The sequence below is a fragment of the Elaeis guineensis genome, chromosome 4 (assembly GCF_000442705.2).
Source record: "Elaeis guineensis isolate ETL-2024a chromosome 4, EG11, whole genome shotgun sequence".
Lineage (NCBI taxonomy): Eukaryota > Viridiplantae > Streptophyta > Magnoliopsida > Arecales > Arecaceae > Elaeis > Elaeis guineensis.
The window spans coordinates 17478922-17494960 of NC_025996.2; the positions used below are offsets into that span (position 1 = coordinate 17478922).

Below are 16039 nucleotides of genomic sequence, written 5' to 3' on the forward strand. Positions count from 1 at the left end.
GTCCTACGTGGCAGAGGCTTCATTGGTGTGGCTATTTGTGGGGATCCACGTCAAGGGCACACGTTGGAAAGTATCTTAGTCTAACTCATGACATTTTATTATTTTCTCCGCCGGTGGGAGAATGGAATATCCGGACCGAAACTGGAATCATTCCATGAGCATATCTGGAGGATATGCCCAACGTTTGGTGGGCATAAACGCTCCCACACGCTCGAAATAGCAAGGACACCGCTCACCAGGCGTGGTTAGGATCACCTTCCGCGAGAACGCCTTCCATTCAAAATATGGTACACCCAGCAGATTAAAAACGTTGCATCCGTTCATACAACAGACCTTTTAATTATGAAACTTATGAGTCTAAATCTAGACGCACACTATAAGATTAGTAACAAATAATGATATTTTTTTCTTAATTCGAGCAATAATAAGAGTATATATAATGTTCATATACAAATATTTTTTGCTATATATGTTTTTTTATGAAAAAAAGTACCTTCACTGAAACCTAAGAAACATTCATTTTTTTTTTGTATATATGTATATTATAAAAAATATAGCTATATTATTTTTAAGCAATAAACAAATTTAATGGATCCACCGGAGTTTCTGAGCTCATACATATCAGCTTGATTTAAATGAATTTTTACTTTATTAAATAGATCATAAAAGATATCATTAATCTACCGAAACAAGTGTGCAATGCCTACTATTAATTACATTATTCTGAAAGTTTAAAATATTTTATCCTCTATATATAAAATCTAGTCAGAATTATTATTTACAATTATTGATATATATAGTCGAATTCAATTACTTAGTTGAATCAAATTTCGGCTGAAAACTTAAAAACATAGTTATTTGGTAGAATCATTGTTATTCAAGCCAATAATAAAGTTGGAAAAAATAGTAATAACCCAACTTCACACGGAGGCCAAGAAAAAAAAAAAAAAAAAAAAGAAAAAACTCGATCCCCCGTATCATCTCGACCAAGGGGAGTAATCCTACCGGGCATAACAGGAACACAAATCCTGGAGCCCAAAGGCACAGGGGTGGGCCGGTAATTTGAGCTCTTTTGTCGTCGCCGGGTGGTGTGGCGCATTTACAAATTCTCCCCACCCCTCCCCTCCCTGGAAGCAACTCATCCACGCGTGCCTTCCTTCAGCGGCGACCACTATTACTACCATCAGAGGAGAAGCGGCAGCAAACTTCGCCGAGCAAGCGACAAGGTTCTCAAAGCTCCGTGCTCTTCTGCTGTCGGGTAAACGATCAATCACATGTGTATCTATGCAGTTTAGATATTTTCTTCTCTTTTCTTTAGATTTTTCCATAGTTCGTCCTCAGAGCTCGTTCCTGTTATAGATATCTATCTATTTGTTAATGGTGTTGTACAAATTTAATGTGATGGAGCTGTCAATTGCTTTCGTTGATCATCTGTTTGATGTGGAATGATGGATTGAATATTTGGGATGGGTTTTGTTCTCATCTAATCCATTTTTATTTATCCCGGGACTGTTTTACAAATTTATCACTTCTGTTTGCGTTGAAGGAGCTTATTTGTGTTGATGGGTTCACAACATCTAATCCATTTGATTGATCTACTAATTCATCAAGATATTTTCATTTTTCCTTGATAATGGATCTCATATTGTTGATTGTTGATTGAAATTGTTGAGTTAGAAGGTAGAATAATCAAGGGTACCTGCATGATGGAAACAATCAAGTGGTTATGACAAGTCTTTACTCTCAATTAGTTCTGGAACTGAGTTATTCGGATATAGAAGAGCTGATGCTATTTGTTAGTCGCCATATTTTTAGCAAATCATAGGTTTTGGCAGTCTAATTTGGATTTTGCTCTGCTTTTTTCTTTGCCACTTTTTTTCTGTATGTGAATCTAAATCTTGAGATTAGATAAAAATAGTTTTTTGTTGTCCAAATAATGTTATCGTAATAATTTTGTGGAGAAAATTTATCTCGGTCATTAGACATGGGGTTTTCACTTTACCAATCGACAACCTTTTTTTTGGAGAAAATGAAGAGGTTCCAGACGTTCTTTTTCAAGAAGAACCATTTGCTTTGTCTGCTAAACTTATTTGATGGTAAAAAAAAAAAGGTATATTTAGCCTACTGAGAGTTTATATGAACAGTTTGATATGATTTGTTTGCAACATATCTACATGTCTTTAATAGACTAGCTTGATTAGCATGTGTTGGCCTCTAGATGGAATTAGCAGCAAGAAATGTGTTTCTTTCCATAGTTTTCACGTGGATAGAGGGCACGAGCCCTGTTTAATTGTGTATGCTTAAATTTCTTTCTTCTGGTTTTCTTGTGCAGTTCCCTTCGCCTCATATTTTATATCTTTATAGTTTGTTCTAATGTTTCACACACACACAGTTATTGAGGATTGTAGAGTAGGTGCATATGAATGCTCGAAATTTACAAGTCAGTGATGATGACTTTTAATTTCTATACCACATGTCTTCTTGAAGACCAGTTAACAAACATTATTTATGTCCCACTCCACCTTTAAGATAGTTGTGGGAATGAAATTCCATGCATATGCTATGTCAAATTGAACGAGGTGTGGTGCAAATCATGTTTTGCTCAAGTCCATCTTGCTTGCATCTTTAATTAGTGGATTTCATTTCTAAATTTCATTATATTTTGTGGTTTCCAGGTCATTTCCCCACTCATATAAGCACAACAACGTGCCTGATCTTTTTCTCCAAACTGTGGCATCAGTTCCAAAGTTGTTTCAAGTAAAACTAATCTCAGTGGTTCTTGTATGGGTTCATTAGGTGAAGATATAAGCGAAACAAAAAACACCAAACCCCTTGGTGTTCGCTTTCTGGAATACATCAGGGGCGCTCCTTTCAACTTCAAAATATACCAAGCCATTGTTTTGGTTTTAACATTTTTGGCGTATGCTAGCTATCATGTCACCAGAAAAACCACAAGCATTGTTAAAAGTGTCCTTGATCCCGAAACATCACAATTGGGCTTCACCCACTGGCCAAGGTCTCACTTTCTTAGAAGAGGACTTGGGGCTGAACAGAAACCGGGAATAAGGGGTGGTTGGGCTCCATTTGATACTTCCAGTGGCACTGCAATGCTTGGGGAGATTGATGTGGCCTTCCTTTCGGTATACTCTCTTGGCATGTACTTTGCTGGGCATTTAGGTGACAGATTGGATCTAAGAATGCTTTTGACAATTGGAATGATTGGAACTGGTCTCGTCACTTTCCTCTTTGGTGCTGGCTACTGGCTAAATATCCATAGTTTCTACTACTACTTAGTGGTTCAGATGATAGCTGGTTTGTTTCAGTCAACAGGCTGGCCCTCTGTTGTGGCTGTGGTTGGGAACTGGTTCGGGAAGAGCAAGAGGGGACTAATCATGGGGATCTGGAATGCACACACTTCAGTAGGAAATATTTCTGGCTCCCTGATTGCTGCTGCTTTACTAAAGTATGGATGGGGCTGGTCCTTTGCTGTTCCCGGCTTTGTAATTGCCCTTGTTGGTTTGATAGTCTATCTCTTGTTGCCTGTTAGTCCTGAGGCAGTAGAAATTGAAATGGAAGAAGATGATCTGTTCAAGTCTCCTGAGAAAGATGGAACCACAGAGCCTCTATTGGTAGGAAAAACAGATGTTAAAGAAAAAGCAGTAGGCTTCATGGAGGCATGGAGGATCCCTGGTGTCGCCCCATTTGCTTTCTGTCTGTTCTTCTCCAAATTGGTTGCTTATACCTTCCTCTACTGGCTCCCTTTCTACATCAGCCAAACAGGTTTGTTCTTCTTTGAAGTAATTGTTGCTTATCGTATAACTTATTTCATACTCTGAACTCTAGAATGTCTTAATTTTAGACAAATAGTACCATTTGAACATTGGGAGTTTGATAAGTATGCGTCGTCCTTTAAGGACATGCCACTATTCTGATTTTACTTTTATCTGGTAGTTCTGCTTGAATGAGAATTAGGTAAAGAATGCTGATAATCTATTTTCTATATCAAACATCACAAAGTAGTGTCATGTGTCCCCTCCCACCCTTTTCATACTTGGTATCTTAAATTTTTGATGTCCAAAAAACCTCGAGATGAAATGCTTAGGTTCTGATGGAATGTATTCACATTTCACAGTAGTTTGTAACTTTAACATCAATGTAGATGATTTTCTAAACAAAATATTCAAGTTATTGATTAGACATTACTGTATTAACTAAAGCGAGCCTTCGCACCTCCAATACCCAAGAAGTTACAGTATTTGGTTTGGTTCTTCTACATTACACTATGCCAACCCACTTCCTGAGTTATTGCTATTTTTTTATGACAAGTAGAAGGGTTTTTTGGGTAGGGTAAGCCTCATGCTAGAGTTTGCTCTCTGTCTGTTCCACGGCTTGTGACATGGTACATTCTCCATCTTGCAGCAATTGATGGCAGCTATCTATCAGATGCAACAGCCGGGACCCTATCAACATTATTTGATGTTGGAGGTGTAGTTGGTGGCATCCTTGCAGGTCACATCTCTGACCGGCTCAATGCCCGGGCATTGACGGCAGCTAGCTTCATGTACTGTGCTATCCCTGCAATCTTCTTCTACCGCATATATGGCAGCATCTCCTTGAACTGGAGCATCACCCTCATGTTCATCACCGGAATGTTAGTGAATGGTCCCTATGCATTGATAACAACAGCAGTCTCTGCAGACCTAGGCACACATAGCTCCCTGAATGGCAACTCTCGAGCTTTGGCGACTGTGACAGCAATCATAGATGGGACAGGGTCAGCAGGAGCCGCTATTGGTCCCCTGCTGACGGGCTATATCTCAGCCCAGAGCTGGAGTGCAGTGTTTGCAATGCTGATGATGGCAGCGCTGGTGGCTGGACTGCTCTTGTCACAGCTTGTGGTGGCTGAGGTGTCTGCGAAGATAGCATCTGCAAGACTACGGGGTGCGGGTAGCCTCCCAAGGTCCTCTATGGAGGAGCCTTAAGCATAATATTAAGATCGCTCAGCTTGCCAAGGCTTAAAAAGTGCGATGGAAGAAATACTCCAGCTCTTTGTTGCTTATTGTGGGAGTGTAGGTTTTGGATGCCTTGGAGTCCCTCCACAACTTTCCTGCTGTGAAAGAATGGGGGTAGTCCTGGCTGAACTGGGATTTCAAACTAGGTGGAGTGATCATAACTACACTCGGGAGAATGGGTGATGCAGTCCAATTTTGTCTCTGCTCTCATGCTTAGAAGCAGGGAAGCTGGATTGCTTTAACCCAATACTGATGTATGATAGACTTTTATGGTTTTCATTCATGGGGAGGTCTTGTATATGTGATGGAGGCTTTGATCTGGCGAGAGCTTCAAAGCAGCAGTGTACTTCTGTTAGAAAAAAAAAAAAAAAAGAACCAGTGTATCTGTGGAGCGTGCTTTATAAACAATGCTGCTTGAAGTATCTTTGTACTTCAATTTTTGGGATCAACATGCTCATATAATCTTGGTTTGGAATTTGTATATTATATATGCACCAAGATTGCTAGTTTTGGGCATGTTTTCTGGTGGGTGGCAGTATGATGGCTGTTATTACATGTGAGAAAGCATAAATGCTGTAATCAGTGGTCTCGAAAATTCATTTCTACTTTTACCTGGTGCAGTTTTATCTCTTCTTCAATTCATTCCCAGAACCAGAGGCAAAGGTGTCACACTTGCCAATGAATTGGATCAGATCGCTGTTCGATCCTGGTACACGTTAGAGCAGAGGTCAATGGGAAACCAAGTCCTCTTGAATTCAACAAATTTTTGGGTTCTTTGGTACAAGTGAAGGTTCCCGTGAACCAGAAACAGACAAACAAAATAACAAAATTGCTCCACTATTGGGCCCAATACCCACAGTAAGATGATCCACTAACCCAGTATGCCGGATCACGCCCGTGTTCTATATCCTATCCCATAAGCATCCACCAGAAGGAGCTGATTCAGCTGGCTAGGCAAAGGCTGATTCGACTATATTATCAGGTCCCCTTGGAATGGACAGCATATCTGCGACTTGAATCCACTTAGCTATGTCTTTTAACAAAGGATCTTGAATCAACCTACCACTAGATAATCCAGTAAGCCAATTGATTATAGAAGCAGAATCACCTCCTAGCAACAATCTATAAAATTGGAAAACATGAATAGCATTATATAATTCCATCCAGGCTCTCATCAATTCTACATAAATAACATATAAAGCAGTAGGTCATTGACAACCTGCTGCCCAGATAAGTCTTCCTTCGTTATCTCTTAACACATAAGCTGCAGTGGCCCTATCATCTCTCTCAGCACCATCAAAGTTTACCTTCACTACTCCAAGGGGAGGGGCTACCCATTTGACAAGAGAAAATTGAGTCATTTGCTGAATATTAGAAAAGGTAGCCCAATGCCTTGACTGAATAGTAGAAGCTTTCTGCCGATGGTGAATAAGGTCCCCATCAAAGGTTGCAATCATTCTTAACACTTGCTGAATACTGGGAGATATTCTATCCTATTCAGGAGGACGGGGAACATGGAGTCCTAAGACAATAGGAAATTTTATGGTGACAAAAATCCCGTATCAAGTGGCTGGAGGATATGCTGATACAAATTTTTTTCTACAACATGACCATTTTGCGTAGGAGGAACACTTTCAAGGCATGATGGCTTTTTTACCAACACTTTCAAGGCAATTAGATTCTGGAGTTACCTGATGTTAACCTTGAGCTTCTTTCAATCTCTAACAAGCTATCTATGGAAGAGAATGAAAAACTTGTTGCACACTTAATAGGAAGAGGAAGAGTGTTTATTGAGGAATTTGGCTTCCGATAAGGTGCTAGGCTCCATTTGATTTCAGCATATAATCCTGTTGGTGCAAAAATCCACTTGCGTCGGAGAAGCTGGAGTCGAGGGAGTCGCGGTCGCTGTCGGGACCTGCAAAAGAAGTCTAAACCGGAGGTGGGATTGCTCCGGCAAGACCCTCCGACGCTCAAGTCAGTTCTCTGCCTCAACAAGAATGGAGTGCTCGAACGGAGATTTTAGCAGAGTTTCTAGGTAAAAAATAAGAGCCTCGAGAATAACGTATCTGGGGTCTCTTTTTATAGGCGGAGGGGGCAGCAAGCTGATAGCGACATCTGTAACCGTCTGGCAGTGGGCTGCCCAGGGTCAGGCAGAGTTTGTTGCGAAGAGTAGTGGAGTAGACCCGTGGCTATCACCGAAGCGTGCCACGTGGAGTCTGCTGCGGGGAGTGGAGCGGCGTTCGTTGTCGCGACTTGCCAGGGGATGGAAGAATCGCGCGGTATCCGTCGTGGAAAGTGGAGCAGGATCGTGGCTGTTATTGCGGCCTGCCCGGGAGTGATGGAGCCGCATGGAATCCGTCGCAGGAAGTGGAGCAATGCTGTGGCCATTACTGCGGCTTGCCAGGGAGTAATGGAGCCGCGTAGGATCCACCGCAGGGAGTAATGGAGCAGCGTAGGATTGGCCGCAGAGAGTGGAGCAGAAACGTGACCGTTACTATGGCCTGCCAGGGAGTCCAGACTTGTCGGTTGAAGTTCGGTTGGAGTCTGTAGCTGGAGTCGGAAACGAATTTCGGCTCTTGTAGGAGCTCGGATGGAGTCTTCCTTCAGTCAAAGTCGGGGGTGAAGTCCGGCCCCTTAAGAGTCCGGACGAAGTTTACCTGTAAGCGAAGTCATGGGTGGAGCCCGACTCCCGTAGGAGTCCGGACGAAGTCCTTGTGCAGCCGGAATTGGGATGAGACCCGGCTCCCGTAGGAGTCCGGGCGAAGTCTACCTAGAATTAAAGTCAGGGATGAAGTCCGACCCCCTTAAGAGTCCGAACGAAGTTTACCAGCAATTAGGGTCGAGGATGGAGCCCGGCTCCCGTAGGAGTCCGGGCGAAGCCTTTCCGCAGTCGAAGTCGGGGACGAGATCCGGCTCCCGTAGGAGTCCGGACTGAGTCTACCTAAAATCAAAGTCAGAGGTGAAGTCCGGCTCCCTTAGGAGTCCGGACGAAGTTTACCTGTAAGCGAAGTCATGGGTGGAGCCCGGCTCCCGTAGGAGTCCGGACGAAGTCCTTGTGCAGCCAGAATTGGGACGAGACCCGGCTCCCGTAGGAGTCCGGGCGAAGTCTACCTGCAATCAAAGTCAGGGGTGAAGTCCGGCTCCCTTAGGAGTCCGGACGAAGTTTACCAGCAATCGGGGTTGAGGACGGAGCCTGGCTCCCGTAGGAGTCCGGGCGAAGCCTTTCCGCAGTCGAAGTCAGGGACGAGATCCAGCTCTCGTAGGAGTCCGGGCTGAGTCTACCTGCAATCAGAGTCAGGGGTGAAGTCCGGCTCCCTTAGGAGTCCGGACGAAGTTTACCAGCAATCGGGGTCGAGGGCGGAGCCCGGCTCCCATAGGAGTCCGGGCGAAGCCTTTCCGCAGTCGAAGTCAGAGACGAGATCCGGCTCCCGTAGGAGTCCGGACTGAGTCTACCTGCAATCAAAGTCAGGAGTGAAGTCCGGCTCCCTTAGGAGTCCGGACGAAGTTTATCAGCAATCGGGGTCGAGGACGGAGCCCGACTCTCGTAGGAGTCCGAGCGAAGCCTTTTCGCAGTCGAAGTCGGAGACGAGATCTGGCTCCCGTAGGAGTCCGGGCTGAGTCTACCTGCAATCAAAGTCAGGGGTGAAGTCCGGCTCCCTTAGGAGTCCGGACGAAGTTTACCAGCAATCGGGGTCGAGGACGGAGCCCGGCTCCCGTAGGAGTCCGGGCGAAGCCTTTCCGCAGTCGAAGTCGGAGATGAGATTCGACTCCCGTAGGAGTCCGGACTGAGTCTACCTGCAATCAAAGTCAGGGGTGAAGTCCGGCTCCCTTAGGAGTCCGGATGAAGTTTACCAGCAATCGGGGTCGAGGATAGAGCCCGGCTCTCGTAAGAGTCCGGGCGAAGTCTTTCCGCAGTCGAAGTCGGAGACGAGATCCGGTTCCCGTAGGAGTCCGGACTGAGTCTACCTGCAATCAGAGTCAGGGGTGAAGTCCGGCTCCCTTAGGAGTCCGGACGAAATTTACCAGCAATCGGGGTCGGGGACGGAGCCCGGCTCCCGTAGGAGTCCGAACGAAGCCTTTCCGCAGTCGAAGTCGGGGATGAGATCCGGCTCCCGTAGGAGTCCGGGCTGAGTCTACCTGCAATCAGAGTCAAGGGTGAAGTTCGGCTCCCTTAGGAGTCCGGACGAAGTTTACCAGCAATCAGGGTCGCGGACGGAGCTCGGCTCCCATAGGAGTCCGGACGAAGCCTTTCCGCAGTCAAAGTCGGGGACGAGATCCGGCTCCCGTAGGAGTCCGGGCTGAAATCTGGTAGTTGTAGGAAGCCACCGTTGGAGAAGTTCAGCCGTTGGCGAAGTCCGGGGTAGTTTGGATTGGAGTTGAACCTGGCTGGAAGAAGTCCGGAAGGGATTCGGGGAACAGCTGATAGTCGTAGAAAGTCGGCTGGCAGCGGGGCTTAGTGAGCGCTTAAGGCGGTTTAATAGATAACTGGGAGAACTCATGTTGAAGGAGCTCGGGTGATGTAGTGGGAGTTCGTCCGTTGGGGAAATTCAATCAGCACTGTGGGAATCCGGCTGTTGGAGAAGTCCGGAGAGATACCATCTGCGGTCGAAAGCCGACGGAATCCTGGGAGGGTCAATCCTGTTAAGAACTTCGGCTGAGGGTATTTTATACCCAACACCAGTCCCCCTACTTCTGAGTTCGAATTTCAGATGAAGGAAGTACAGAAAGATTGTCACAGCTGAAGTTCCTCCCTCGATATTCGTGCGTGATCGTCCTCAGATATTTTGGCATTTAATGCGTGCGTGCTGGAGCCTTTTTCCGATTAGGGCGACCCGAAGAGTCTTTTCGGAACTCCTACCAGGACGTGATCCCAAGCGTCACGCCATGAAAGTCTGCGAACGGTCATCCCTAGGTCACGGTGAGTGGGACACGCGGTGAGCACTGGTTGGCCTAGGGACATCTGCCACCATAATTGCGCCAGGCTCCGTTGCCTATTTAAGCCCCCACCTCTCCTCCAGAGGCTTCACTTCGCCTGAGGGACGACAACTTTCTTTCGCCTGAGAGCTTAGCCACTCAGCCACTCCATCGGTCCCCCTTCCGACTCCGAGCGTCCCTCGCGTCGGTCTTTGCCATCTCCGTCGGCTCTCCGCCATTTTCAGTCCCCCGAGTCTCTCCAAGGGGTTCCCCTGCAGGGGCCTCCACTCCGGAGGCCAATCTCCAGATGATGCCACGGACTAAGAAGAGTGCAAGGAGGAGAACAGCAGTCTGCGAATTCTCCGGTCGTCGAACTGTCGCTGAGGGTTCCCGCCGCCTTAAAGGGGGCTCGAGGGAGAATTTCTTCAACAACAGGGGTTTAATAACGGGGACAACCGGTGAAGATGTTCTGCCCGAGAATTTTGGAGTAGCTGAACGGGGCGACGTCGGTCAAGGGGGTGGAGCTGTCGTCACAAGCCATGGCGGGATCCTTGATGTCGTCGGGGCCGAGGGACCAGAAGCGGTCGGCGTCGACAGTGGGGCAGTAAAACTTGTTGCAGGGACGGTGGAAATAGCGCATGCCGACCTTGCCGGAACGCCTAGGACAGCGGTTGTCAGGGAGCATCCGGTGATGGCGCATATCTCCGGCACCATCGTTGCCTCCGGGGTAACTCCGATTTTTCTTGAAACAGGTCGTCGTCGCCGCCGCCGTTGCCTTTGCTGTCCCCTGAATTCTATCCCATCCTTTTCCCCCTAGGGTTGGGATTTCGGAGATGGAGCGGGACGAGGCGGGGGGAGAGAGTCGAGAGGTTTATCACACGCACTGGAAAATGTGGCTGGGAAGGATGGAACCGGGAAGAGAAGTCTACAGCTTGAAGTGAACTCCGGTGTATCCCTTCCGAGCTTTGTAATAATGTATTCTTTTCTGACCCTCCGGGTCTTGTAACGTACATCTTGTTAATCGAAAAATGAGAAGGAGATTTTGTTATTTCGTCCGTATTTTGCGTCGAATTGTTGTCTGCCGAACTTCTTTCCTTTACCATTGTTATTGTTGTATTCCCTTCTTTCTTTTTCTCTTCTTTTCTTCTTCTCTCTCTTTTTTTTTTTTTTGACGTCGTCCGTAGGTTACCGGTGGTTGTCACGCCAGCTCGCCTTTCAGTTATTCTTTTCCTTCAACCTTAATGGCTCTATAATGCATATTTGATGAAAAATATGAGAAGAAAATTTTCCGCTACCTCTTTTACTCATGTGTTGAATTGTCGTTTGCCGAGCTTCTTTTCGGCTTTCATGTTGTTCGGAGGTATCCGATTGTCCTCGTATCGATCCATCTTTTTCATCCGTGGCCGCAGATTCGTCTGGAGCCGCTCGGGTTTGGTGCCCCCATCAGGGCTCGAGCTCGGAGGTCTGAGCTTCTGTCACCCTGAGGAAGTTGTCTTATCTTGGGCTTGCGTCGAAAGCTTCTTTGAGAGCTGGGGTTCTTGATAAGAACCCCAATCCTTGCTGAGATGGGGTTCTCTGCATCTTTGACGCTGTTTGTTTTCCATTCGTCGCTGACGTAGTCCATCGCTTACCCTTTTAACCCCTCTCCCCTTTTTCTTTTTCGAGTGGAATTTTTTCCTCCACTCTTAGTGGAGCTGCGGGAGTCCGGCTCCTGTAGGTGAAGTCGGGGTGAAGTCCGGCTCCCGTGGGAGTCCGGATGGAGTCTTCCTTCGATTAAAGTCGAGGGCGAAGTCCGGCTCCCGTAGGAGTCCGGACGGAGTTTTGTTGCGAAGGGGCCGCTGGGGAAGGTCCCCCCTTTTTCTCGTCTGGTCTTGAACGATCAGACTTTAATTGATGTCAGGGCGAGATTCTTTTCCTATTTCTGTCGTAACAGGTTCCAGCTCTGGTTAGGACAAGGTTCTCCTCTTGTCTCTAACGCGGCTGTAGGGGCACATATGGGCGTTGTTAGGTCCTTCCCCCCATCCGATCTAAAGAGAACCGGACCTTCGACTTTGCTCAAGTTAGGGTGAGGTTCTCCTCCTGTCCCTAACGGGGCTGTGGGGGCGCATTTGGACGTTGCAAGGCCTCTCCCCCCATCCGGTCTAAAGAGAACCAGGCCTTCGACTTTGCTCAAATTAGGGCGAGGTTCTCCTCCTGTCCCTAACAGGGCTGTGGGGGCGCATTTGGGCATTGCAAGGCCTCTCCCCCCATCCGATCTAAAGAGAATCGGACCTTCGACTTTGCTCAAGTTAGGGCGAGGTTCTCCTCCTGTCCCTAACAGGGCTGTGGGGGCGCATTTGGGCGTTGCAAGACCTCTCCCCCCATCCCCCCATCCGGTCTAAAGAGAACCGGGCCTTCGACTTTGCTCAAGTTAGGGCGAGGTTCTCCTCCTGTCTCTAACAGGGCTGTGGGGGCGCATATGGGCGTTGTAAGGCCTCTTCCCCCATCCGATCTAAAGAGAACCGGGTCTTCGACTTTGTCGAGACGAAGTTCCCCTCCTGCTTCCGACATAGTTTGTTTTGATTGCCCTGTCGATATAAGCTAGCGCCAAGAGGGGAGTTATGTAGATATGCAACTTTTATTTAAGATAGAGTTATCGGTGATACATTCGTAGGTTTTTCAAGCTCCTTGGTCGTGGAAGGTCTGCTCCTCCTTGAGGCCCTCCGGTGATGGAGTCGATGGTCTCGATTGGAGGTCGATCTCCGGGCTGCTCCTCCCTCCTTGGTGGTTCAGATTGCGGCAGAGCTCTTGGCCGATCTTCTCTACCCTCAGGCCGACGTCGAATGAACCTATCGAGTCGACCTCGCCGGATGAGCTCCTCGATCTCGTCTCGGAGCTGGATGCATTCCTCCGTGTCGTGGCCGTGGTCGCGATGGTAGAGACAGAACTTGTTGGGGTTGCACTTTTCGGGGTGTGTGCGCATCCTCTCTGGCCTAGGGAGCTGCTCTCTGACCTCCATCAGTACCTGGGTCTTCGAGGCATTGAGGGGGGCGTAGTTGCGGAATCTTTCCGGTGGAGAACCCCGTTGAACCCCGCGATCCGAACTTCTCTACCTACGTACCCGGGGAGGAGTATGGACACGCTTGTGTCCAGGAGGGGATCGAGAACGTGGCCGAGCTTCTCTCAGCTCTTTTTCGACTGCGGGCTTACTCGAGTCTCCCGCCTGCCGCTCTCTCGCAGTCTCCTCATCCTTCATTTTGAAGGCTTCCTCCGTTCGGGCGTACCCTTCAGTCCGAGCTAACAAATCAGCAAAATCCCTGGGGTACTTCTTCTCCAGGGAGAACAAAAGGTCATTCTTCTGAAGGCCGCCCTTCAGAGCGGCCATTGCTACCGATTGATCCAAATTTCGGACCTCCAACGTTGCGACATTGAAACGGTTGATGTAGGCCCGAATGGACTTTCCCTCCCTCTGCTTGATATTAATGAGGGACTCCGAACCCTTCCGGGGGCGCCGGCTGCTGACAAAATGGACCACAAATTGGTGGCTCATCTGATCGAAGGAAAAGATGGTATCTGGCTTCAGCGCCGAGTACCAGTTTCTCGTCGCTCCCTTCAAGGTGGATGGGAAGGCTCGGTATAGAATGGCGTCGGGTGCGCCATGAAGCAGCATCATCATCCGGAAGGCCTCCAGATGATCAACTGAGTCCGAAGTCCCATCGTAGCTTTCGAACTGGGAAAGTTTGAAGTTTGACGGGATCGATTCCTGCATGATCATTTGAGAAAAGGGAGGGTCAGTGCAAATATCCTCACCATAAGCGAAGGGAGCGTGGCAGAGTTCTTCGATCTACCGGTTCATCTCCTGGAGTCTCCGGTCCAAGAAATTCTCTCGACTTCGGATCTCGAGGGTCCTCTGGTAGAATGGGGGCAGGGATCTTCTAGGGGTGGAGTCGTGATCCGATTGAGGGCTCTCCATCCTCGGGTTCGTCTTCCCAGGAAAGATGGGGCGGCTGGCCCAAGTGGCCCGCCCCACCGCCGGATTCTGGTGTTCCGGTGACACTCTTTCCAGGCGCACTGATGCCTGCGGCTGCTGCTGCTGCTGCATGACCTGCACAGCTTCAGTAAGGCCTCTGACCTGCTGTGCCAGCAGATCAAATTGCTTCGCGCCGACCGTCGTTGCCGGAGGAGGAGGAGGAGGAGGCTGGGAAACTGGAGGTGAGGCCGGAGCCTGAGATCTGGCCGCAGAGGCCGTGGATAGCCGTGTGGACGCCTTACGGGGAGGCATCGGGCAAAGATCAAGTGGAGGAAGGAGGAGAGGGCGCCGGAAAAGATGCCCGGGGGCAATCCCGTTGAGCGCTCCTTTAAGAACAAGGGTACTGCGAAGACACAGCCCTTCCTCTAGCGCCAATCCTGTTGGTGCAAAAATCTGCTTGCGTCGGAGAAGCTGGAGTCGAGGGGGTCGCGGTCGCCACCGGGACCTGCAAAAGAAGTCTAAACCGGAGGTGGGGTTGCTCCAGCAAGACCCTCCGACGCTCAAGTCAGTTCTCTGCCTCAACAAGAATGGAGTGCTCGAACGAAGATTTTAGCAGAGTTTCTAAGTAAAAAATAAGAGCCTCGAGAATAACGTATCTGGGTCCCCTTTTATAGGTGGAGGGGGCAGCAAGCTGATAGCGACATCTGTAACCGTCTGACAGTGGGCTGCCCAGGGTCAGGCGGAGTTTGTTGCAAAGAGTAGTGGAGTAGACCCATGGCTATCACCGAAGCGTGCCACGTGGAGTCTGCCGCGGGGAGTGGAGCGGCGTCCATTGTCGCGACTTGCCAGGGGATGGAAGAATCGCGCGGTATCCGTCGTGGGAAGTAGAGCAGGATCGTGGCTGTTATTGCGGCCTGCCCGAGAGTGATGGAGCCGCGTGGAATCCGTCGCAGGAAGTGGAGCAGTGCTGTGGCCGTTACTGCGGCCTGCCAGGGAGTAATGGAGCAGCGTAGGATCCGCCGCAGGGAGTAATGGAGCCGCGTAGGATTCACCGCAGGGAGTAGAGCAGAAACGTGACCGTTACTACGGCCTGCCAGAGAGTCCAGACTTGTCGGCTGAAGTTCAGTTGGAGTCTGTAGTTGGAGTCGGAAATGAATTTCGGCTCCTGTAGGAGCTCGGATGGAGTCTTCCTTCAGTCAAAGTTGGGGGTGAAGTCCGGCCTCCTTAAGTGTTCGGATGAAGTTTACCTGTAAGCGAAGTCATGAGTGGAGCCCGGCTCCCGTAGGAGTCCGGGCGAAGTCTACCTGCAATTAAAGTCAGGGATGAAGTCTGGTCCCCTTAAGAGTCCGGACGAAGTTTACCAACAATCAGGATCGAGGACGGAGCCCGACTCCCGTAGGAGTCCAGACGAAGCCTTTCCGCAATCGAAGTCGGAGACGAGATCCGGCTCCCGTAGGAGTCCGGGTTGAGTCTACCTGAAATCAAAGTCAGGGGTGAAGTCCGGCTCCCTTAGGAGTCCGGACGAAGTTTACCTGTAAGCGAAGTCGTGGGTGGAGCCCGGCTCCAGTAGGAGTCCGGGCGAAGTCCTTGTGCAGCCGAAATTAGGACGAGACCCGGCTCCCGTAGGAGTCCGGGCGAAGTCTACCTGCAATCAAAGTCAGGGGTGAAGTCCGGCTCCCTTAGGAGTCCGGACGAAGTTTACCAGCAATCGGGGTCGAGGACGGAGCCCGGCTCCCATAGGAGTCCGGGCGAAGCCTTTCCGCAGTCGAAGTCGGGGACGAGATCCGGCTCCCGTAGGAGTCTGGGCTGAGTCTACCTGCAATCAAAGTCAGGGGTGAAGTCCGGCTCCCTTAGGAGTCCGAACGAAGTTTACCAGCAATCGGGGTCGAGGGCAGAGCCCGGCTCCCATAGGAGTCCGGGTGAAGCCTTTCCGCGGTCGAAGTCGGGGACGAGATCCGGCTCCCGTAGGAGTCCGGACTGAGTCTACCTGCAATCAAAGTCAGGGGTGAAGTCCGGCTCCCTTAGGAGTTCGGACGAAGTTTATCAGCAATCGGGGTCGAGGACGGAGCCCGGCTCCCGTAGGAGTCCAGACGAAGCCTTTCCGCAGTCGAAGTCGGGGATGAGATCCAGCTCCCGTAGGAGTCCAGGCTGAGTCTACCTGCAA

The 16039-nt window shown here is 49.2% G+C and overlaps 1 protein-coding gene across 1 annotated transcript; it reads left to right on the forward strand.

The window, feature by feature from the left end:
- Window positions 1-1119: 1119 nt before the first annotated feature.
- On the forward strand, window positions 1120-5457 carry LOC105043625 (putative glycerol-3-phosphate transporter 1). The gene is made up of 3 exons (XM_010921234.4): window positions 1120-1258; window positions 2676-3780; window positions 4420-5457. The coding sequence occupies exons 2-3, from the start codon at window positions 2784-2786 to the stop codon at window positions 4980-4982; spliced, it is 1560 nt and encodes a 519-aa protein (XP_010919536.1). The 5' UTR covers window positions 1120-1258; window positions 2676-2783; the 3' UTR covers window positions 4983-5457.
- The last annotated feature ends 10582 nt before the right edge of the window (window positions 5458-16039 follow it).

Excerpts from the sequence above, each read along its gene's own strand:
- LOC105043625 (XM_010921234.4), top strand. The coding sequence starts at position 2,784 with ATGGGTTCATTAGGTGAAGATATAAGCGAAACAAAAAACACCAAACCC. Across the intron at positions 3,781-4,419 it reads TTTCTACATCAGCCAAACAG|CAATTGATGGCAGCTATCTA; the intron begins GTTTGTTCTTCT and ends TCCATCTTGCAG.